Source organism: Dasypus novemcinctus, chromosome 9 (genome assembly GCF_030445035.2).
Source record: "Dasypus novemcinctus isolate mDasNov1 chromosome 9, mDasNov1.1.hap2, whole genome shotgun sequence".
NCBI lineage: Eukaryota > Metazoa > Chordata > Mammalia > Cingulata > Dasypodidae > Dasypus > Dasypus novemcinctus.
The window spans coordinates 92,873,661-92,898,746 of NC_080681.1; the positions used below are offsets into that span (position 1 = coordinate 92,873,661).

The following is a 25,086-nucleotide window of genomic DNA, read 5'->3' on the forward strand; positions in this document are numbered from 1 at the left end:
GGAACAGCGTTTGGTTTCCCAAGGTGTTAGGACTGTGATTCCAGTCTAAGCCGAGGCTTGTGAGGCTTGTGTGGCTGCCTTGAGGGTCTTGCAGGCTTCCCCAGATGACCCAGGTTCAGGTTCTGGCACTGCCATTTACCAGCAGTGTGATTTTGTGCCTTGGTTTCCTCATCTGTAAAATAGGGTTGGTGACAGCACCTTCCTGATAGGCTTTTGCCAGGAACAAAATGAGCCATTTTGTATAAAGGACTAAGAACAACCCTGACAGAGTAAGAGCTCAGTTATTTGTGTAGACAGGGCATCGGTCGAGACTGCCTCTGCCTGAGTTATCACAGCCACAGATAACCAGGGGTAAGTCTGAGATTCTGCAAGTCTGGCAGAGTGGGCTTCAGGCTGCGCCTTGGCATGGTCTTGACTATGAAACATGTTCCTGCCTCCCCCAGGGATGTCACCGGAGAGTTCATCCTCCCTTGTGATATCAGTTCTGGGACTGGTCCTTGGATTATAACAGGAAGACAAGCCCCAGCAAGGTATAACCCTCCCAGGAATGTCTAGGTTTCTCTTTGCAGTAAGTAGAATTCATTTTTTGACCAGCGTACAGAAATTCCAGGTGCTGTCTGGATTTGGGAGGGACAAGGAGAAAATGCAGGAACACGGGACCACACCCACCCCTGGGAAATGATTCGAGACCCTCTACTACCATGAAAAATCCATAGCTCACTGTTGGGGAAAAGCATTTGTCAAGAAACAGCCCTGGGATGCGCAGTGCTGATGCGCGCAAGGAGTGCCGTGCCACACAGGGGTGTCCCCCGCGTAGGGGAGCCCCACGCGCAAGGAGTGCACCCATAAGGAGAGCCGCCCAGCGCGAAGGAGGGAGCAGCCTGCCGAGGAATGGTGCCGCCCACACTTCCCGTGCCGCTGACGACAACAGAAGCGGACAAAGAAACAAGACGCAGCAAAAAGACACAGAAAACAGACAACTGGGGGAGGGGAGGGGAATTAAAATAAATAAAAATAAATCTTTAAAAAAAAAAAAAAAAAAAAGAAACAGCCCTGGGGTTAACGCAGCCACACAGAGTGATTTGCGCATGGGGAGGAGAATTTGGTGCCAGTGGAGGTGGGTGTAGTTTAGCCAGCGGGGGGCCTCCTGGAGGAACTGAAGCACAATGAAGGAAGCAGAATCCATCTGGGCAGTTCTAACCAAGGTCAGGGCCATTGGGGGTATCCCAGGCATTGACCTGTGTTTGGGGTTCAAATGCTGACTCAGCCCTTTCTTACACGATTTGAAGAAATTAGCTTGCCTCTTAGAGCATCAGTTTCCTCATCTGCAAAAAGGGGACATTTTGAGGATCAATATATTAATGTTCAGCATAGTTTCAACACAGAGTAGGTGTTTAAGTATTTTTCTATATGTTTTCAGTCCTCAGTCCTATGCAAGGCACTGGGAACACAAAGACAAAGAAGGCCCAGTTCCTGCCCAGTCCAGGAGAAGACAAGTTAGCTAGGAAGATGCTGATGAACCTGTTAAGCCCAGGCCTGATCCAAGGGCTGACGTGCTGTGCTTTCCAGGGAAGCAGCACTGTTTGACCTAGTGGAAAACTCCTTCTCCAGTGTAGACGTTCCATCAAATCCTGGGTCAGATCTGTTTTCCATGAATGAGTCCAGGTCAAAGGGGTGAGGGGCTGGTCTCCCCAAGGGCTGGGTCTAAGCCCAGCAGCATGCCCCTGCCCACTGCATGGGCACAGGGTTCTGCCTTCTGCCTGCTTTCTGAGGGTCAGTCACTGACCCCAGCTCTTTGAGCACAATGAACCTTCAGTTTGGGGCTTTTCCCAGTCATTCTAGGGCCTAGGAGGGCATGTGTGGAAACTCCTCCTGATTCCCAGAATGTACCCCAGTGTGGTGTGACCGCTGCCTGGGCTCTCTGGACCTGGCGGCCCAGAGCTCTGGTCCAGGGTGAGGTAGCAAACTCAACATTCCCTGTGACCCCGTTCCAGCATCCTTTTCCTTGGTTGTACTTCCCACCCAGAACAGAGTCCCTTCCTTCCAAATCTAACCCATCAGTTTTCTCATCTTTCTAGGCCCAAATATGCCTTCTTCCTGGAAGCCTTCCTGACTCCTCTTTGGAATTAGTCTCCAGACTTTTTTCTCAGCCTGTTCCCCAGTTTGGGGAACCCCTCATGCTGGAGCTGGCTCAGTCCCCCAGGAAAGGTCAGTCCTGAGCAGCGGGCCCACAGGAAACTCCCTATATTCCCACTGGAGACGACCTTCCAAGGCCTCAGAGGCTCCAGGACATCAGCCCCAGGCCTGCATGAGCAGGAGGAATGCAGACAACCAGAGAGGAAGGAGCCCCTCCACCCCCGCCATACACACGCACACACACACATGCACACACGCACACAGCTGGTTTCTCAAACAGAATTGCTTAGAAAGGCATTCCAGACATATCAGCTGGAGCAAAATTTACAAGACCCTTGCAGGGCCTTGTGTTAACCCTTTGGTGGCTGGACTATGCGTATGTCCAGGATGTTCCCAGAAGAGGGTAGGAGCACTAGACAGGAGCACTGGGGAAATGGCTGTATATGAACTGGGATGAAAGCATTTTCATAATTTAGCAATCCATAGGGCCAGACTAGTACATTATCAATGCTGTCACCAGCTCCGGGGTAAGACACAGAAGGTCAGGGAGTGGGGATAGAGGGTAGAAAGGGATGATGTGAACCAGGCTCTGAAGGGCGAGTGGGGAAAGCAGGTCAGGAGAGCAATCCTGCGGAAGGTAAGCAGGGTGTAAGGGAGAGTTCAGGAGCGCAGGGGGTCAGAGTTGATGCAAAGGGTAAGTGTAGGGTGGGGAGAGAAGAGACTGGAAGGGTTGGGTGAGGTCTGATTATGATGGGAGTGAAATGCCACCGGCTGAAACTCTCTGCCTTGGGGAGCTATTGGAGAGTTTTTGACAAGAGCAAAGGCCCTTTGAGGCTAGCAATTGGAAATTTCTCTTTCCACAGGAATGGTGGGTTTAGGTGGGGGAAGGTTGGGTACCTGAAGACAAGGAAATTATAGAAGGCAGTTAGAGGAGTTTCTTTAGTTTTCCCAAATGCCAGGCTATGGAAAAGAAAGTGTATGTCAGATTTACACAGGGAAGTTTGTAAAAACATAGATTCCAGGTCCCTATGCCTAGAGATTGTTTCAGTGGCTCTGGAGTGGAGCTAGAATTTCTGCTTTAGAATATTTTAGATGGGGAGTCTATTTCATAGTTGGTATTAGGACAACTGGCTAACTAAATTGGAAAAAATAAAGCTTTATCTTTCCCTCACTCCTTATACCAAAATAAATACCAGATGGAACCAAGATGGAATTGGAAGGGGAGGGAGGAAAAAAGTCACAAAAGAGCTAGAAGAAAATAGGGTGACTTTTTAAAAATAATCTTGGACATAAAATCTTAAAGTCATAAAGAGAAAGATTGATGATATATTTGACCACATATAAACAAAAATTTTCTGTTCAACAGGATTAAAGATAAAGGTGGAAAAAATATTTGAAAAATTATAAATAAAGTTTAATATTCCTAAAGAGTTTATATAAACCAATAAGAGAAGTACCATCCGATAGAAACATAGTCAAAGGATATGAAAATTCCCAGATGAATAAATATTATTGGATAATAAGCAATACAAAGATGCTAAACCTCACTAGACATCAAGAAACGCAGATTTTAAAAAAAGATACCATTGTGATAGTTCAAATAATGCTCCCCCCTACCCCGAGATGTCCATGTTCTAATTTCCCAAACCTGTGAAAATGTTACCTAATATGGCAAAAGAGATTTTGCAGATATGATTAAGTTAAGGATCTTGAGATGGGGCAATTATCCTGGATTATCTGTGTGACCAAGGTAATCACAAGAATCCTTATGAGTGAAAGAAGGAGGCAGGAGTATAAGTGTCAGAGTGATATTGTGTGAGAAAGACATGGTCAGTCATAGCTGGCTCGAAGGTAAAGAAAGGATGCGCAACACACCAAGGAATGCAGGTGGCCTCTAGAAGCTGGAAAAGGCAAGGAAACTGTTTCTCTCCTAGAACCTCCAGAAAGGAATGTCTCCCTGGTGACACCTTGGTATGTTAGCTCAATGACTGGCTCTCTGGCCTCCAGAACTATAAGATAATAAGTGTATATTGGTTTAAGCCATTAAATTTGTGGTAATTTGTTACAGCAATAATTGGAAACTAATACACTCATTTTGCCTTTCTTATCAGTAAATATTAAAGGGATGGGTTTTATTCCAAGTAGGCGGGTGTTTGGGGAAACAATCCTTTAAGCCTTTTGTAGTAGTGTAAATTGGTCCTTTGATGGAGAGCCTATCAAAAGCTTAAAGGAACATTCACTGTGACCAAGAATTTCTCCTATAAGAAATGTGTCTTGTAGGTATACTCATAGAAGCATGCAAAGGATTTTCTTTGTAGCATTTCTTGGAATAGAAAAAGCTGGAAACAACCATCATATCCATCAACAAGGGACTGGTTGGGTTAGAGAACACCCCAAAATTAATTCTTTGCTGCCCCCAGAAAGAGTACAGTGAACCTAGGTATCCATGAGGCATAGGTTAAAAAAAAACAAAAGCAAATCACGGACAGGATGTTTGATAGGTTTCTTCTTTTGTATAGAAAACTTAGTATATACATACTTACATAAAAGTATTAAGATGTCAGGAAAGACCTATAAAATTAACCCCAGCTCCTCTGAGGAGGAGAAAGGGGGAAACAGGAAGGCAGAGAGAGAGGATGGGGCAGTACAATTCTATAATGGTCTAAAATATTTCAAGTAACTTTTCATTAAAAACAATTTTAAGGGAGAAATCTCCCAACATTTCTGTTCTGTAGTCATTCTTTGGAAATACTGGTCTAGACCAAATTACTGGAGTGGAGCACAGAGAAGATGTAAGAAGCAGAAATAACCAGTCTTGGAGACTGATGAAATGGCTGGGAGTGGGTGGGGGGAGGAAAGTCAGGCCAGGGGTCCAGCGTCCGGGGTCCTGGGCTCTGCACAGTGGCTCTGGAGAGCAGGGATGCACACTGATCCCTAGGGAGAGGCAGATTGCTCTGCCCCAAACACCCTGGCTGCTGATAGGTCAGCAGCCGTGGGTGACCCCGTCCTGAGTTAAGTCAGAATCCTACAGGTGAGTCCATTGTCTGGCCGGGGGTGAGGCAGCACTTCAATAACCACAGCTGGGGCTGACACAGTGTCCTTCCCTAGCCCTCTCCCTGGGGTCACCAACAGAATTGGCCGAGGTGGACCTTGCCAGTCCACCTACCAGCCAGTCCCATTGGGAGGTTTGCATTCTATAAAGATCAGCTCTTATCCCGAGATATATACTCTCCATGACCAAAACCTAGTCAGGATTTGGGGCTCAGTTTCCCTGTGGAAATCTTCCCCAGCTTAAGATCAACAATCATCAGCCTGAGAGAAATGGAAAACTTGCAGAATGTTTTTCACAGCCTGCCACAATTCCATCTCATGTAAGAATCCTAAATCCAGAATTATTAAAACCGGAAGTGACCCTTGAGATTATTTAGCCCATTTTTTTCATCTTATGGAAGGAAAAACTAAGGCCCAGAGAGGGAAGTGACTTGCCAAAAAGGGTCAGGCAGCAGAGCTATGTTCCTGGGGCTTCTGCTCCAGGCTCTGGACCCCATGGCCGTCAAAGTGACTCCAGCCTCTTTGCTCTCCCCTGTCTGGAAGAGACCGCAGAGAAAGGAAGAGGGGGCCCTGGAGGCAACGTGACTGTGGTACCCTTCTCACCATCTCTTCTGCAGCCTGGACCATCTGTTCCTATGGAAGGTGAAGCTGGGCACCTGCTGTTTGGGGGAAATGTCCTCAAACAGAGAATAGGAGGACTCAGGAACTTTCCTCACTTTGGCCTGAAGACTCACTACCTTCCTATCCTTGGGTAGATCATGCCTCTTCTCTGGACCTCAGTTTCCTCGCAGAATCAATGAGACAATCAGTACAAAAGTACTGTGAGTTCAAGGTCAGGATTGTGCCTGTGTGACTCATCCATTCAGCAGTAGCTGAGGCCACAATTCAGGAACTGTCAGGAAAGAGCTGCTCTACCTTGGGCCTCACTGACTGGTCATTATTTCACAAGAATCCAGTCACCAAGACATAAACTGGAGACTCTAACATCTCCAACCTCAGAGGTAGAGCCATCGAGTGTGGCTACCATGGAGGCAGGGGCATGGACCAGCTGGCCTAGGAAAGCCTTGTATCAGGATGGCAATGCTATGACCTCACCCTGCCTTCGGCTGCAGCTTAAGTCTTGGGTTGGTACAAAGCATTCATTAGGAAAGTGTCCCCAAGGGTGGATCCAGCAGGCCTCCACCACCTGTATTCCTGTCTCCATGAGTGGGGCCTCTGGGCTCCCATGTGTAGCCAACCCCATGCCCAGCTTGGAAGCCAGTATTTCCCTTGTCTGGGGGACCTGAGAAAGCCTATGCCAACAGCAGGGTGTTACAGCATCAAGTCAACTTCTTCAGAGGCCCTGCTTTGACCTCCAGATCCAACTTCCACTCTCACTTATTAGTTCCAGCTGTGTGCCAGATATTTTACATACATGGTAACGTCATTTAAGCCTCATGACATTCCGTAAGCCTAAAGGCAACAGAGCCAAGATTGGAACCAGGCCAGGGCTCTCTCCACAAGGCACGGTAGCCCCTCAAACAGAAATATTTAACCTAAAAATAAGGATGGCTGTTATTTCTTGAATGCTTCCTACATGTCAGGTACCATGCTAAGCCCTTTACAGGAATGAATTAGTTTAATCCGCACTTGGTACTTTTTTTTTTTTTTTGATGTACCAGGGCTGGAGATTGAATCCGGTACCTTGTATGTGGGAAGCCAGCACCCAGTCACTGAACCACATCGGCTCCCCTGAGCCAGCTCTTTCTTCTGTTTGCTTGTTGTTTGTTTTTGTCTTTTTTTTAGAAGACACCAGGGTCCAAACCTGGGACCTCCCTGTGGGAGTCAGGTGCTCAACCACTTGAGCCACATCCACTCCCAAGAGTTGTTTTTTTCATTTGCTTTTGTTGTTGTTGTTGTTTTGAGGTATCGGGACTGGAGACTGAACCTTGTATGTGGGAAGCCAGCACTCCACACTCGTTACTTTTATTTTCCCTATTTTACAGATGGGGAGATTGTGACTCAGAGGGGTTTCGAGAATTTCCAGTTAGGAGGTGGGGAAGCCAGAGTTCACATGCAGCTGCATGAGTCCAGAGGCCACGTTCTGCACCACCATGTTCTGTTGCTTTGTCGTGAACTTAGTGACTGGACACTTGCCTCCCTAAAGGTGCCAATCTTGTCCTTCAGGCCGAACACCCCTGACTGTATTGATCCTTGGCCTTGTGTCCCAGCTTCCCCAGGCCTGGACTTCTGCCAAGCTCTCTTCAGCCTCCCACGGACCAACATTACTCTCTAATTCCCTTGTAGCAATTTGATATTATTGATGAATTCCAAAAAGAAATATTGGATTATGTTTGTAAACTGGTCTGTCTAAACTTTCTCATTTTCTTGATTACATTATGATTAGGGCTTTATTGGGCTACATCAGTAGGGTATTAAGTCCCTGTCCCTTGGGAGGTGGGGACTCACAGATAAAAGACATGGCAAAGGGCAGGGTTGGAGTTTTCCTGTTGGAATTTTGACGTTGGAGTCTTGAGCTGGAGCCCCGGGAGGTAAGCACACAGAGGAGCTTGGTTGTGAGGAACGAGAGAAGGCTCCGGGCAGAGAAACAAGCCATTTGCTTAATAGTCTACAGCTGGCCTTATGGTGATAACAGAGGACCTGAACCCAGAGAGAAATGAACCCCAGGAAGAGAGGAAACCAGGAAGCCTGAACCCTGGCAGATGTCGGTAGCCATCTTGCTCCAACACATGGCAAAAGACTTTGGTGAGGGAAGAAACTTAGGCCTTATGACCTGCCAACTGTAAGCTTCTACCCCAAATAAGTACCTTTTATAAAAACGAACCGATTTCTGATATTTTGCATCAGCACCCCTTTGGCTGACTAAAACATCCCTGTATGAATTAGCATATTTGTTTGACTGCTCCAAGGACCAAATAACCGTGGCTTTCAGGAGATAGGTTTATTTCTCTCTTGGATAAAATTCATACTGGTCGGCAGTCCAGGAGGTCAGTGACTTTGCTTCACATGGTTTTCTAGTCTTGTCCTGCCATCCGTTGGAGTGATGCCCTCGTCCATGTGGTCAGAGTTGTCTGACCATGACCACATCCATACATCCATGCTCCTTTCTGAGAAAATGGACAAGTGGAGGGCAAGCACTTTTTTTTCCTGGGCACAGCCTAGAAGTTAATTAGAACTAGCAGCAAAGTCGTCTGGGAAATATGAATGGGTGGTCACAGATGCAGCTAAAGCTCAGGGAGTACTGAAAGAAGCAAGGGGGATGGCAAGTGGGAGAGATTTTCCATCTCTGCCAGGTTCCCCATTCCCAGCCAGAGTCTCTGTCCCACCCTCAGCCTGGCCTCCTCTTTGTCCAGACTTCCTTCTGACTCCCTGACCACTTCTTCCTGGCTGTTCTCCAGGCCCACATCCTGGACCATCTCAATGTGGACTCTGTGGTCTGAGTCCACAGCAACTTTTACTTTGTAGGTTAAGAATTCTGCCCCTTCTCACATACAAACGGTAGCACATGCGGAGATTCTTCGAAGGGGCATTGGTTTTATTGGTGGGTCACTGAGTGAGAATTCTTACTGCTTGCCTCCCTTTGGGAGCTTTTGTCCCGAGTTCGCAGTTATTGAATTGAGGAAAGCTTGCTTTCCTGGCATTTTGAGATCATATGTTTTATTACTGTCAGTAGAATTTTGGGTGTTTTGTGTGTATGTGTGTGTGTGTGTGTGTGTGTGTGTGTGTGTGTGTAACTGGGTTACAAGCAGAGAAAAGCTATTAACCACCACAGGTCTGGGGAGATTGATCCACAGCCCCCTGGACATCATGCCCCCGGCTCTGTCTTGACTCGCCTTGTCTGACTTGGCTGGTGGTCCTGGTCCCTCAGTCTAGAACCCAAGGCAAATTCAAGCTGGTCTCCTGTCAGAACTTGTGGAATTATTCACCTGAAGGAACCACTTCCTGTCTTCCTTCTGGTAAAGCCCTTTGGGGTATCCACTCTGGGCCATAGCCGTGCCAACCCAGCCCCTTGGATACAGCAGGTATCTTCAGTTTGGCTTTAGAGCTTCAGGCTGCCTTGCCTTGGCTCCTCTGTCACTTCCCACTCCCTTGAAGCCTTCATGACTCCAGACCCACCTGTCTTCCCTCTTGGGCTGTTCTAACAGCTAGACCTGTGGAAGTTTCTGGGAAATGGGAGCTGAGTTGTCAGACATGTTAACCAGTTGGCTGCTAAAGCTCAGGTTTCCCATGATTCTAAGCCAGGGCTCTCTGGTGGTTGTGGCCTCAGTGGCAGCCAGTGTGGGCCTCACAGCCATTCTGTGACCATCAGCATCTGTCCTCCATGTGGCCAGAGGCAGGTCCCTATTGGCCCAGCTTCAACTCTGATCCCATTTCTCTGGTGACTTTTGTAGGTACCATCACCAGTTCCATGTAAAAGGTGCCTTTTCTGTCACTTCAAGTTTGTATCAAAATTTTACCCATATATTCATAACCACAGAAGGTAGAAAGGGGCCATTTTCTTAGTCACAGTGATTAGACTTGGCCACAGTGGTTAGAAACAGTCATTCTAAAGGAGTTTGAATTAAGTAATAAAGTGTCCCTGTCGAGTCTAAGTTGTAACACATGCGAAGGGCTGAGGCCTTCCTAGGTCTGGGCAGCTTGCCCCTGGCTGGGCACCCATGGTCCCAGCTGCCTCTCCCCCACTGCCTTAGTATTAAGACCCTCAGACCTGTAATGGCATGGTCGAGCAGGGTGGCAGAGAGCCCCAGCCCAAAAGTCCAAGGACTAGTGTGGCCTTGGCTGGTCATTCCCCACTGTCACCCAGATGCCCAGTATGTAGAACAAAGGGGTGGACCTTCTGGCTCCCCAGGCCTCTCTGTTCTAGGTAACCAACAACCAGATGTGTCCTGGTTGCTCTTCTCTCTGAGAGGGCAGGCAGGAGGCCTCCTTTTCCTGGAGCCCACATGTATAGGCTGGGTGCTGACTCTAGACAGGCAGTGCTGGCTCAGTGAGATACCTGATGACACAACAGTCACCTTATTGCCTCCCTCATCCACCCTCTCCCTCCCACCTACCCTGGGAATTACACCAAACCCCAGCCACTGGATGCTTCCCTTCTTGCCTGGGGAGAGCCTTGTGGCTCACTGAAGGGGGAATCATTGGAGTCAACAATGTAGGCTTCTCACTAGCCAACTGACTTCCACTAAGACTGGTAATTTCACCACCTAGTCATGCCCCAGAGGCCCATCCATGCATCAGAAGAAGCGAAGTTTATAACTAGCTAGTATTTGGGGTATGTTTTCAGATCTTTACATGAAAGGGTCAATAGAAATAGTAAGTATAGTCAACCCTTTATTAGCTATACACAGCACCCGAGGACTTCCCCCTAGCAAAGGTGAAGCTGGGCCTGGGAGTCCCAGACAAGCACAGAGAACAGACCCCATCTGCACTACAGGGGATGTCCAAGGTGTCTGAGCCTTAGATGATCCACCTGAGCTTGGATGAGCAAGACTTGGGTAATGCCACAGGAGGGGCTCCACCACCTTCACCTGGCTCCCAGTTTCTCCTTGCCACTGCAAGTTTAAAAGCTGAGCTGTTCAGACTCTAGATAGCCACTTTGCTCCTTGCTGTGGCTACAGCTTTGTCCTCTGGGGCCAAGGCAGTGCTTCCTTAGAATATGGAGCCATACATTACATTGCCAACTGGGACCCAGCAGCCATAGAGAATGTTCACTGAAGAAGGGGATGAGCCCTGGCTGGGGTGTCGGGAGGCACAAGCTGCTGTAGCTGTCGTCTTTCTAGGCTTCAGCCCTCTCATCAGTCAAGCAAGGGATTGGACTAGACAAATGATCTAAGAATCCTTTAATGAGTCCATGGTGTAATTTCAGTCCTGGTAGTAAAGATGAAAGATCAAACATTTATACAAGACACTGGCAAGCAATTAGCATATGGGCCTAGTTTGGGTCACAGGGTAAAGACTGATTGCAGGGGTGACTGTATGTCTCAGTTTGCTTGGGACAGTCCTGGTCTAGTTGTATTGTCCACCATAGTTATTTGTTGTACCCCTTTCACTTTCAAGAGTGTCCCAGTTTAGGTGGTATCCTCTGTGGTCACCCTGTTGACTGTCATCTGATGAAATGACACTTTCCTGCCTCCCCTATTCTCAGCCTTCTTTGGGAGGACACCTTCTCTGCCTGAGGGTTGCTCCTTGACCGTCCTCTCAAGCAGAAACCTTTGACCTCTCAAAGAATAGCCTTTGCTGAGTTGTGTTTCAGTACTAATTCCCTGACCTTCCTTCGATAAAACAAAAAACAATCACTTCATTAGCCAAAGGAATGTTGTAGAAGCCATACATGATTTCCTGCCACCATCTGAAATGCCACATGAGAGTTCTTTTTGAGCAACCCTTTGCTTCTCTCAGGGAACAAAGATGTTTCTTCTTCTCTGGCTATAAGGACTCTGTAATGGACCACATCCCCCTCTTCTCCTTAGCTGCCAGGAAGCTCAGATGTAAATATATAGCCAAACTGTAGAAACACTGTAGGTTCTTTGATTGGTATAACAGCGCTGCTTTTTGCCCCTCCAATTCTAACTTCCTGTCTTATTTACATTTTCCTTTGTTCTGATTTGTTATTCTTGCTTACAGTTATCTTATATTTATTAAAGTTTGTCATTATTTTATAAATATGATTTTAAGTTACCTTGAATCTTTTGTAGAACCAAGATGAAAAAGAAACACACAAAAGAAGTGAATGTAGAGTATGTAGTGTTTAGCTAATAGATGAAATCACCTACCCCTCCCAGGCATGTCACAGTGTCTGAGGGGTCCTGCCACTTGAGAGACAGTTGTTTAAGTCTTGTTAATCTTCTGAGCATCATCCATATCCATTATTTCAGTGGACTCCACTGAAGCCTTAAGGCACACTTGAGACCGAAATTATTGTTATCCATTTTTGAGATCAGGCAAACAAGGCTTCAAGAACCTCACAAACCTGCTTCGAGTGAGTCGCAGAGCAGAAACTAGAACCCAGACCTCCTGCCTCTGAATGCCTTGCAGCTGCTAGAGCCCTGCCTGGCCTTCTGCTCCTGACACCCCACACCACCACAATCCTCAGAGCTGCAGTTGACATTCACGTCATCTAAACATTAACTTGAAAGAAGATGAGCCAAGGATGGGGGGCGCACATGGGCAGGCAGAGCTGAGGACCATGGGTTTCGGACTGAGTTCACTGGTTAAACTTTTAGGGATCTCAACCAGGTTTGACAGTGAGTCAGAGTTGCACAGATGTGGACAAATGGCGGTAACTCTTCTCTTTTTCTCTCTTATTTTTGTGTATGTCCTTTGGTCCTGTCACTGTAGAAGAGCGTGACTTCTCCTCTGTGGCCGTTGATCTCCAGCACAGGACTGAAGGGGAGAAGAGGCTGGAACGGAGCCACCCTCAGCATCCAGTGTGGCTTCCCTTGTGCTGGGACCAGAGATGACTGGGCCATGGACACAGGCGGCTCCAGCCTTCAGTGGTTCACATAGCACACAGGGGACTCGTAGGGGCCACTTGCCACTGCCTAGTGAAATAATATAATGGCAATATTGACATCCTTCATGACGTTTTCAAGACAGACAGTCAGGCAGAAAACGTTGGTGCGTTTTCTGTCTGCAGAGTAGAGGGTAATGCCTCACCAATATGAATAGTTTGGACCCTGATGACCTGCTCTGAGTTCACTCACAGCCAGTGACACTTGCAAAAAAACAAAAACTCCCAAAGCCGTCTGTTTGGGCTTCTGCAGCGCTTGACCAATGTGGCCAGAGCCGGGCACCTCCTTGGGACATTTGGATTATTCATAAATGCAGCCTGCCCCAACCCTCCCTGACAGCATCTGAAGTTTCTGTGAAGGTCATGGATCCTGAACAAAGTGCCAAGGGCACCAAGAAGGCTGAGGGAAGTCCCCGGAAGCGGCTGACCAAAGGAGAGGCCATTCAATCCAGTGTTTCATCCAGTGTCCCGTACCCAAGCAGCGGCACTGCCGCCTCCCAAGAAAGCCCCCTCCAAGAGCTCCGAGCCCCGCAGCCCTTGCCAGGCCCCTCGTCAGTTCTTAGGGAAGGCTCTCAGGAGAAAACGGGCCAGCAGCAGAAGCCCCCAAAGAGGTCCTCCATCAAAGCCTCCGTCCACATCTCGCAGCTTCCACAGCACCCTCTGACACCAGCATTCATGTCACCCGGCAAACCTGAACATCTCCTGGAGGGGTCCACCTGGCAGCTGGTCGACCCCATGAGACCTGGCCCCTCGGGCTCCTTTGTGACCCCTGGGCTCCATCCTCAGAGCCAGCTCCTCCCTGCCCACACCTCCCTCATCCCCCCTGAGGACCTGCCTGGCATCCCCAAAGTCTTTGTGCCTCGTCCTTCCCAGGTCTCCGTGAAGCCTGTGGAGGAGGCGCACAAGAAGGAGAAGAAACCACAGAAGCCGGGCAAGTACATCTGCCAGTACTGCAGCCGGCCCTGCGCTAAGCCCAGCGTGCTCCAGAAGCACATCCGCTCACACACCGGCGAGAGGCCCTACCCCTGTGGCCCGTGCGGCTTCTCGTTCAAGACGAAGAGCAACCTCTACAAGCACAGGAAGTCCCATGCCCACCGCATCAAGGCAGGCCTGGCCTCGGGAATGGGCGGAGAGATGTATGCCCCAGGCCTGGAGATGGAGAGAATCCCTGGGGAGGAATTTGAGGAGCCCACTGAGGGAGAAAGCACAGATTCAGAGGAGGAGACAGGGGCCACATCCAGTCACCCTGCAGAGCTCTCTCCCAGGCCGAAGCACCCCTTCCTGTCAAGCAGTTTGTACAGCTCTGGGGGCCTCAGCTCCAGCCACGAACGCTGCTCCTTGTCCCAGTCCAGCACATCCCAGTCACTCGAGGAGTCCACTCCGTTTGCAGAACCCTCATCCGAGCACCCCCTGAGCCAGAAACCCGAAGACACCCACACGATAAAGCAGAAATTGGCCCTCCGCTTAAGTGAGAGGAAAAAGGTGATCGATGAGCAGGCATTTCTGAGCCCAGGCAGCAAGGGGAGCACTGAGTCTGGGTATTTCTCCCGCTCTGAGAGCTCCGAGCAGCAGGTCAGTCCCCCCAACACCAACGCCAAGTCCTATGCTGAGATCATCTTTGGCAAGTGTGGGCGGATCGGGCAACGGACCACCATGCTGACGGCCACCTCGACCCAGCCCCTGCTTCCCCTGTCCACCGAAGACAAGCCCAGCCTGGTGCCTTTGTCTGTGCCCCGGACCCAGGTCATTGAGCACATCACCAAGCTCATCACTATCAACGAGGCCGTGGTGGACACCAGCGAGATTGACAGCGTGAAGCCAAGGAGAAGCTCGCTGTCGAGGCACAGCAGCATGGAGTCTCCCAAGTCCAGCCTCTACAGGGAGCCACTGTCGTCCCACAGTGAAAAAATGAAGCCCGAACAATCACTGCTGAGCCTGCAGCACCCGCCCAACACCACCTCCCCTGTGCCTCTCCTGAGAAGCCACTCAATGCCTTCTGCCGCCTGCACTATCAGTACCCCTCACCACACCTTCCGAGGTAGCTACTCCTTCGACGACCATATCACCGACTCCGATGCCCTGAGCCGCAGTCAAGTGTTTACCTCCCACCCCCGGATGCTGAAACGCCAGCCGGCAATTGAACTGCCTTTGGGAGGAGAGTACAGTTCCGAGGAGGCTGGACCCAGTGGTAAAGACACAGCCCCCAAACCCGCAGAAGAACCCGAACCCAAGGAAAGCGAACTGACCAAAAAGACCAAGAAGGGTTTGAAAACGAAAGGGACGATCTATGAATGTAGCATATGTGGTGCTCGGTACAAGAAAAGGGATAACTACGAAGCCCATAAGAAGTACTACTGCTCAGAGCTTCAAATCACAAAGCCCATCTCTGCAGGTGCTCACACGCCTTCGGAAGCCAAAAAGAGCCAGGCTGAGCATGAGCCGTGGTCCCAAATGATGCATTACAAACTGGGGACCACCTTGGAACTTACACCACTGAGAAAGAGGAGGAAAGAGAAAAGCCTGGGGGATGAGGAAGAGCCACCTGCCTTTGAGTCGACAAAAAGTCAGTTTGGCAGCCCCAGACCATCTGATACTTCTCGGAACCTTCCCCTGGAGTCCACCAAGTCACCAGCAGAACCAAGCAAATCAGTGCCCTCCTTGGAGGGACCCACGAGCTTCCAGCCAAGGACTCCCAAGCCAGGGTCTGGTTCAGAATCAGGAAAGGAGAGGAGAGCAATGTCCAAAGAAATTTCTGTCATCCAGCACACCAGCTCCTTTGAGAAATCCGACTCTCTAGAGCAGCCCAGTGGCTTGGAAGGGGAAGACAAGCCTCTGGCCCAGTTCTCATCACCCCCACCTGCCCCACACGGGCGCTCAGCTCATTCTCTGCAGCCCAAGTTGGTCCGCCAGCCCAACATTCAAGTTCCGGAGATCCTGGTGACTGAGGAGCCAGACCGACTGGACACGGAGCCTGAGCCACCCCCTAAGGAACCCGAGAAGACAGAGGAGTTCCAGTGGCCCCAGCGCAGCCAGACTCTTGCCCAGCTCCCAGCTGAGAAGCTGCCACCCAAGAAGAAGAGGCTGCGACTGGCAGAGATGGCCCAGTCGTCGGGGGAATCCAGCTTTGAGTCCTCCGTGTCTCTGACTCGCAGCCCCAGCCAGGAAAGCAGTGTCTCCCTGAGCGGGTCTAGCCGCTCGGCTTCATTCGAGAGGGAGGACCATGGAAAAGCCGAGATCCCTGGGCCCTCGACCGACACACGCTCCAAACCCTTGGGCACCCACATGCTGACTGTCCCCAGCCACCATGCCCACGCCCGGGAGATGCGGAGGTCGGCCTCAGAGCAGAGCCCCAACGTTTCCCATTCCACCCAAAAGACTGAGACACGCAGCAAATCATTTGACTATGGCAGCTTGTCCCTGACAGGCCCTTCTACGCCAGCCCCAGTGGCTCCGCCAGCCCCAGCAGCCCCACCAGAGAGAAGAAAGTGCTTTTTGGTGAGACAGGCCTCTCTGAGCAGGCCTCCAGAAACTGAGCTGGAAGTCACCCCCAAGGGAAGACTGGAGAGTGAGGAGCCACAGCCCTCATCCAGTAAACCTTCTACCAAAAGCTTGTTGCCTCAGATCTCCTCAGCAGCCACCTCACACAGCGGGCACCCAGGAGGCAAGAGCCAGGTGCAGGACAGACCCCCGCTGGGATCCACTCCACCCTACACAGAAGCACTGCAAGTGTTCCACCACCCTGTTGCCCAACTTCCCCTGCACGAGAAACCATACCTGCCCCCACCCGTCTCCCTTTTTTCCTTCCAGCACCTCTTGCAGCATGAGCCAGGGCAGTCTTCAGAATTCTTCTCTACCCAGGCCATGTCCAGCCTCCTCTACTCACCGTACTCCATGCCTCCACTTCCTCCCTCCTTATTTCAAGCTCCGCCACTTCCTCTCCAACCTACTGTTCTGCACCCAGGTCAGCTCCACCTCCCCCAGCTCATGCCTCACCCAGCCAATATTCCCTTCCGGCAGCCCCCTTCATTTCTCCCCATGCCATACCCTGCCTCTTCAGCACTCTCTTCTGGTTTTTTCCTGCCTCTGCAATCCCAGTTTGCTCTTCAGCTCCCTGGTGATGTGGATAGTCATCTGTCCCAGATCAAAACCAGCTTGGCCCCGCTGGCACCAGGAACTGCTGGCCTCTCCCCCAGCACAGAGTACAGCAGTGACATCCGGCTGCTCCCTGTGGCCCCCCCAGCAAGCTCCGTGGCACCCACGTCAGCCCCTCCACTGGCCCTGCCTGCCTGTCCAGATGCCACAGTGTCCCTGGTTGTGCCCGTCCGCATTCAAACCAACATGCCATCCTATGGAAGTGCGATGTACACTACCCTTTCCCAGATCTTAGTCACCCAGTCCCAAAGCAGCCCAGCAACTGTGGCTCTTCCCAAGTTTGAGGAACCCACATCCAAGGGGATGTCCATATGTAGGGCAGATATGTATGAGGTTGGGACTGGACTGGCTGGGATAAGTGAAGAGCAAAGCAGAGGTTTCCCAACTCCATACTTGAGAGTGCCTGTGACATTACCTGAAAGAAAAGGCACTTCCCTGTCATCAGAGAGTGTCTTGAGCCTGGAGGGGAGTTCATCGACAGCAGGGGGAAGCAAACGTGTCCTTTCACCAGCTGGCAGTCTTGAACTTACCATGGAAACCCAACAGCAAAAAAGGGTGAAGGAAGAGGAGGCTTCCAAAGCAGATGAAAAACTTGAGCTGGTAAAACCATGCAGTGTGGTGCTTACAAGCACCGAAGATGGGAAGCGGCCAGAGAAATCCCACTTAAGCAGCCAAGGCCAGGGCAGGAGGGAGCTAGAAACACTGTCCACCCTGTCCTCAGATCCTTCTGACCCAAAGGAAATCCCTCCCCTTCCTCATCCCGTGTTGCCCCATGTGACAACGCCAAGCTCAGAAGCTTTGAAAGAATATGTCCAGCCATCTGGCAAACCTCACCGAAGAGGGTTGCCCCCAATGAGTGTGAAGACAGAAGATTCCAAGGAACAACCTGACCTCCCTCTACAGACGCCTCCCAGCTTGCTGCCTCTATCAGAAACGTCCCCCAGACCAGCCAAGTCGCAAGAAGGTACGGACTCAAAGAAGGTACTGCAGTTCCCCAGCCTCCACACGACCACTAATGTCAGTTGGTGCTATTTAAACTACATTAAGCCAAATCACATCCAGCATGCAGATAGGAGGTCCTCTGTTTACGCTGGTTGGTGCATAAGTTTGTACAACCCCAACCTTCCGGGGGTTTCCACTAAAGCTGCTTTGTCCCTCCTGAGGTCTAAGCAGAAGGTGAGCAAAGAGACATACACCATGGCCACAGCTCCGCATCCTGAGGCAGGAAGGCTTGTGCCATCCAGCTCTCGCAAGCCCCGCATGACAGAGGTAAGTTAAGTCCAGCCTCGTGTTTGATTTTTTCCCCCACTCACCACTAATTTTAAAAGCCCTTGCTGAGCTTTTAAAGCCACATTCCTTAGGTCCCGTTTGTAAAACTAGAGCCAAATGAATAGGCAGATTTCCTCTGTGGCAGCCTTAACTGGTCACCTTACAAGGAAACATGTTTATTGGGCTTCTTTGTCACTGTGTCCTTCATAACACTGGAATAGATATATTTCAATAAAGTTAGCAATAAAATGATTCTGCTTTTCCATTATATTGCTTCTATCATAAGATCAAAGATACCGGTCTCAACAAGGAAAAAGGCAATTATCCATTAGACTGAGTTGGGAGAACTTGGCTGAGTTTTTGAACATTATACCATTCTTCCATTATATGGTTCTCCTGTCCTGTTAGTCCTTTCCTGCCTTTCTCATTCCCTGCATCTGCTGTTTCTGTTCTCTAGTACAATTTGAAATCTTCCCATTTCCAGAGATTCAAGAATTTGACATAAACAACTCCTAAAATATTCCTTCCTTCTTTTCTGTGAGTATTTAGAATAGCAAATAGAGCTGGGTTTCAGTATCCCTCTTTAGCAGTAGGTGGCATTATCACTAACAGCTTAACCTATCTGTGGTAGAACCAGGACCTCACCGAAGGCTGGTATTTACTCCTTCATTTCCTCTGATCTGAGCCTGCATCAGAAACTATAAAATGAACTGGGTCCCTGCTTTTTAAGCTCAACAGGTTTGAAATTTGTTAATTCCAAGTTTGTTTCAGGCAAAAGACAGTTCCATACCCTGACAAGGCCAGCTTGAGAATTCAGACCCAGATGTGTTCTGTTGGCAAATTGGCATTTGGGGATTAACAGTTGGTGTTGGTTATTGAACAGACACACTGTGACAGGCAGAGTTGGGACCTTCTATCCAGTCAATGCTCACCTCTGCCTGTGAGGTAGCTATTACCATCTCCATTCTGTAGATGAGGGTACTGAGGGCTAGAGGCTGAGTGAGACCAAGTTCACATGACAGATGATTATCAAATCCATAATTTGAACTCAGACCCAGACCCATCTGACCCATCCAGAGTCTTTCTATTTTTCTCCTTTAAAACATTTGAAGAAAGAAAATCTTATAATTTCAAATTTAAAGATGTGTATTGAGTGTGTCTTCAGACCAGATGTTTTGATCAAATCAGGCATAAATCCGCTAACATAAATGCATATTGTACATAAATTAGCAAAACTGTGTTCTATAATTTCCCACACATTAATACCCTCCTCTTTTATCCTCAAGTGAATTTTTAAAATATATTTTTTATTTATTTTTAAAAGATACATAGATCACACAAAATATTACATTAAAAAATATAGGAGGTTCCCATATGCCCCACTCCCCACACCCCCCACTTTTCCTATATCAACAACTTCGTTCATTAATGTGGTACATTCATTGCAATTGATAAATACATTTTGAAGCACTGCTACCCAGCATGGATTATAATTTACATTGTAGTTTACACTCTCTCCCAGTCTATTCAGCAGGTTATGGCAGGATATATAATGTCCTGAATCTGTCCCTGCAATATCATTCAGGACAACTCCAAGTCCCGAAAATGCCCCCATATCACACAGCCTTTTCCCTCTCCCTGCCTTCAGTGATTCCTGTGGCCACTGTCTCGACATCAGTGGTATAATTTCCATTGCTAGAGTCACAATAACTCTGTAGTAAAATACCAGTAAGTCCACTTTAATCCATATTCAAGTGAATTCTGTACATTAAATTTGTCCTTAGCTTGGCTGGATATTTTGCACAGAACTGTTTTCCACATTTTTTCTCTATATGTCCTGGTCAATCTGCAGACATTCCTAGACAGTATTTCCACTTTTGCCATAAACATGATATCTGGCAAGATGCTATTGTAATTATATTCATACTTCTATAACTTCTTGGACACCTACTGTGTACAATTTTAATCCCCAGCACCACCTTGAAAGTTAGGGTACAATATCACCATTGGATGAAGAAGCCAAAGTACAGATTGCTTAAGTAACTTGCTCACAGTCATACAGTGAATGGCAGAACCTGGACTCAAAACCAGTTCTCACCCCAAAGTCTTTTTGGATGATCTGGGCTGCCTTTCTCTCCTAATGACTGCAACTGAATAGTCCATTTACGAAAAAGGAAGAGTTCATTTTGTTTGGAAGTGCTGCTTTCCTAAAATGAGCTGAAACCGGCAAACTTTTTCTTGGAATGATTTGTTTGAGTCACAGGCCTGTTTTCCTTCAGAGGTGCACCAAGTTGATATATTAATGTAACTGCATGGTTCATGGCTTGGTGCCTTTCTTTAATCACATCTCTCTCTCTCTCTCTCTTTTTCTCTGGCCTCTGCTCAAATATCTCCAATAATGGGGCACTCACCACCCCCACTTCCATTCTCCCCCCCACCCCCCGCCCAATGCAAACCAGTCTGTCTTTGGATTAGTGCTTTGAGAAACTTCTTTGTTGTGTGAGCTGATATTTGTCATCCTGTAGCTTTCATTCTCTTTTGAAGCTCTCCCTAACCATCTCCACACAGTTCTGGGATACCCTATCATGTCTCAGTTTCATCACAGATATTTTTCCATTTCTAGGCCCTGGAGAAACTCAAGTTCGAGTAGGAGGCCACTCTGCAGCCTCTTCTATTTCCCGGGCCTCTTCCTTTTTTTCCATTGGGGAACATTTTGACAACCACACAGCATGCTATTGCAAAGAGATTAAGAACAAAGACTAAGGTGCCAAATTGCCCAGGTTTCAGTCCCACTCTCCTACTTACTAGCTACATGACCTTAGGTCAGTTATGTAACCTCTCTATGCCTTGGTTTCTTCATCTATAGAAATGGGATAATAACAATACTTATCTCATAGGACTGTGGCAATAATTAAATGAGTTAAAATATGCAACGTGAGCTTAGCACATTGGCACGCAGTACTTTTTTAGCTAGCCTTATATTATTATTTTTTATTATTATTAAAAGCCAAAGTGGATCAGTGATCCCCCTGCTTAATTCCAGCACTGTGTTTCCTGGCAGAGTGGCTGGTTTACATCAAAACCAGCTTGGCCCAGACCTCACAGCAGGTTGTAAGGGAAAAATCATCCAGCCAGCCTATGAGAGGCCTCTAGGCCATTCCATAGACAGCCTAGATCCCAGGTTGGGATGGGAGTGGAAACAGTTGTCTCCTAGAAATCTGAGCCTTCTGGAAAAAAGTAGTCCAGACCCATCCTCACTTTATTTCCCCTCCTCGCCCCCAGTTCTGAAGAGATCATTTGGGGGTCATTGAGTCATGGAAATACTGACCCTGGACTGGACTTTCAAGACAATCTAATCACCCCCTCACAAACCCCAAGACCCAGAGAGGCGACGGACCCATGCAGGGCAGCTCGGTATGCAGTGGTCTCTCTGGTGCTAGAACCCAGATCCCCTGAGAGCCAACCAGGTGCCTTTCTGCTCTACTCCACCCCATCGTTGAAGGGGCAGGTGTGGCAGCTGGGGAAGGGGCTTGGTTCCTAGATGAGGCCAGCACCAGGAGACCTGGCTGCTCCTGCAGGCTGGAAGCAGTGCAGTTCCTCATGACCTTTGTGACAGTGACATGAAGCAGGAGATGAACCTCACCCCTTGTCCTGCTAGTCCCCCACCCCCAGCTGCCTCCTCCACAAGGGTGTGGCCCCTTACCTCCTTTGGGAGGGTCTGGAGGGCATTGTTTGGGGATGGCAGAAGATGTCCAGGAGGCACATGGTCAAGGCCAGGCCTCCCCTCCCCACTGAGGCCCCGTAGCTCTGTGCGGACAAAGGGCTCCTGTAGATAGACAGTCCCGGCCGCATACCCCGGGTGCACATGCGTCAGCATGCTGCCCAGAAGCAGCCCCTCTGCTCACAGCCTCTCCGTGCTTGGCTCTGGGGGGTTCCACTGGCCAGGACCCTCAGCCTGGCTCCTGGCCTTTGGTACCAGCCTGGTTCCAGGACCAGGGCCAGAGCCCTGGAAGCAGAAGACCGTGGGTGCCACTGGGCCTCAATTTTCTGATTCATGAAAGAAAATTGGACCCGTTCATCTCCAAAGGCAGAGTGTTCTGAGGCAGGCCCTGTTTTGGGTGCTGGGGTGACTGAAGAGAAGGCCCTGTCCCCAGGAGCTCCCAAATAAAGAGGGCTCAGGGTGATTAGGGCAACTTGAAAGTCTGGGCGTCTTAGGATAAGGAACTTTCATGCTCTGGGAATCAGTTTCCTTGTGTCTGTGAAGTGGGGCTAATCACACCTCGTCATGGGGTGGTGTGAAGATTCAGTGAGCTACCCTTTGTATGAGTGGAGCCGTGACCGAAAATGACCCTTTAACCAGCAGTGATTTTGTCATTCCTGCGGTGGGCCAGGTTCACCTTCCTTCACTGGTTTCCCCGGAAGGCCAGAAAGATATAGCTAGAGTGGAGAAGGAAGAAGAGAAACGCGGGAAGCCGGAGGAGGACACGGCTGCCTCCAAGAGAGGGGAGCCAGCGAGGATCAAAATCTTCGAAGGAGGGTAAGAATCATGTTTGATTTTCAGTTTCTGTTTCCTTTGAAATAAAAGCTGGCACCCGGCCGGCGGCCTGGGGGTAGCACTGTCTGTTCAGAGGCGGCCAGCGCCTGTGTTTTGGGTGATGCCTTTGAGCAGATGCCACCTTTGTGGGACTCACAGGCTGCCTCTGGGTTTAAGAATGCCAAACTCCATGTGGGGTCAGGGGATGTCGGGGTCCCGACCTGGTTCCTCGTCACTGCATTGGGGTCGACGGTGAGTCTCCCAGGTCCTGTGCGGGCTGCTGTTCCCCTTGCTGTGTGTTCCCCGGAAAGCCGCCGCCGGGATGCCCAAGCGGCCACCTTGGCTGGCATGCCCTGGTTTCCCCTGGCGGAGCCGGGCTCTGCCTCCCTGCAAGCAGCAGGGCCTACCGCATGCTGCCCCCACCACCTGTTCCTGCTGGCCTCTGTTCTGATAGCGGGGGCACTGCGCCCACGGGCTGTCAAACAGTCGGAAAGTCGTTCCTGGTATTCACCTTCCGTGCTTGTCTCTGGGAACCTCATGCTCTCAGCATCTCAGGACTCACAAATTGGGGCTCTCGGGGCTCCACAGGGGTGCCTTGTTTCAGACTTGCTTTGTGGAAGTTTTGTGCAAGCTGTGTTCTATGTGGCCATGTGTTTGCTCCTGCGATGCGGGGTGTCTGTCTTGGGGTCCTGTGTCTGTGTCCCTGGTGTGATGCGGCCGTTGTCCCACACAGCCCCTAGAGCCAGTGACTGGAGGAAAGCCCCTCCAGAGGAGACCGTCCCACGTGCACTGGCCAGTCGGCGCTACCGCCGGGGCCTTCGATTCTCCAGCACTACATGTCCCTGACCCACGGGGTGAAAGTGGGGGAGCACGTGGGGAGCAAAGGCTGCTGTGCTCCCCAAGGCCATCTGCCTGCAGCTTCTGGTGGCATTGAACGTCCCAGTGACCAGGTGGGGACACTTCCCCCGATGGAAGACGCATACCGCCCCCAATACCAATAGCGCCTCGGTTGGAGAAACACTGGACCAAAGGCTTTTAAAATGCTCACCCCTTTTCCGTTCTGGATGGACCATTTCCTCTCCTGTGACTTGGTTAGAGCGCCCTCGTGTGTCCCTGCGTGTGCATGTCATTAGGCCCTTTTCCAGGCCACACAGACTGCATCGCAGCGTTGGTGCTTCTGGTCACGGCAACTTTTCTTCCCTCTTGCTTCAGGGACCCTAGAGGCTCCAGAGGGCTGCTGAGCCTTAGCTGGTGTGCCAGGAGCCTGCCCCTTTGTAGCATTTTGTGTGTGCGTGAAGACGGGTCTGCTTCTGCCCTAGGAGGCAGAAGCCTCCAGACTGGAGATCCTGCTGGCTAGCGAATGCTCAGGCAGCTATTCCTCACACCAGTTACAGCAAAAGCAGGGTGACATTCCAGGGGCATAGGTGGTGAGGGCCTCTCCTTCCTCTCACCTCTCCCTCCTCAACCTTGGTCCCAATGAACCTTTCAAACCGTTTCCCTCTCTCCTCTGTCTCTTTACTGGTTCCCCAAGGCCGCCTTCTGCAGCCCTCATTCCCCTGGGAGCCTGAGCCTCGAGAAGGGCAGCTGCAGGCGCCTGCCCCTGTCCTGGTTCATAGCTCCGGCCCTCCGCACCTCCACGCAGGTCCTCTGCTCTTCCTGCACCATCCTGGAGCCTAGACCTCCGGCCTGGGCATCACCGCCACGCCTCCCGGCCCCACCGCCCTGGCCCATCCAGACGCTCACTTATTTCCACCCACTTTGTTTCAGGATCTTCTCTTTTGAGGTCTGTCGACCCTACCCTAGAGTAGCTGTCCCACTCACCTCTGTTCAGCCTTAGACAGTCCCTCTGCCTCTTTGACCCTAACTTCCTCACCTGTAAAATGGGGATAATATCAGAGGATCCTGCGAAACCCTGTGTAAAGGTGATGGCTTATATGCACTGAACAAACAGAAATTGGCGCGTTTTATCACTATTATGTCCATCTCTTTCATCTCCCTTAAGAGTCTTCTCACTCTGTTCTATTTGCCGCAAGAACAGACAAACACAAAAATCATCTTGCTCTTTTCAATTAGTCGCATCCAATTTGATCGCTCAAGGTAGGTTCCGTAGCAGTGGCCAGTCAGTTCTTTTCTCCCCAGTGCTCCCACTCTGCCCCCACCCTCCTTTCTAGTGCTCCTTCTACCTTCCTGGTTCTCTGGGGGCTGGTGTTACCCCCAGGGGTCTTTGGAAATTCGGAAATGTTTGAGGCGAGGTTGTCACATGACTAGGGACACCTCTGGCATTTTACAGATGGGACCAAGGAGGCTGACTTTCCATACAACCACGGCTCGTCCCACTCAAAATGCCAAGGTGCCCCCCACTTGGGGAACCTTGTATCCTCAGGCACACCCATCTGCCGTCACCACTGTTTTGCCTTAGACTCATTTCTTCTTC

The 25,086-nt window shown here is 49.9% G+C and overlaps 1 protein-coding gene across 2 annotated transcripts in view; it reads left to right on the forward strand.

The window, feature by feature from the left end:
* Positions 1 to 25,086, forward strand: part of HIVEP3 (HIVEP zinc finger 3) — a 521,951-nt gene that overhangs the window by 442,187 nt on the left and 54,678 nt on the right. For both annotated transcript variants that reach the window (XM_058303790.1, XM_058303791.2), the window contains 2 exons: positions 12,526 to 18,118; positions 22,510 to 22,655. In XM_058303790.1, the coding sequence (XP_058159773.1) occupies positions 13,061 to 18,118; positions 22,510 to 22,655 (5,204 nt within the window). In that variant the 5' untranslated portion in view covers positions 12,526 to 13,060. The remainder of the gene's footprint in view (positions 1 to 12,525; positions 18,119 to 22,509; positions 22,656 to 25,086) is intronic.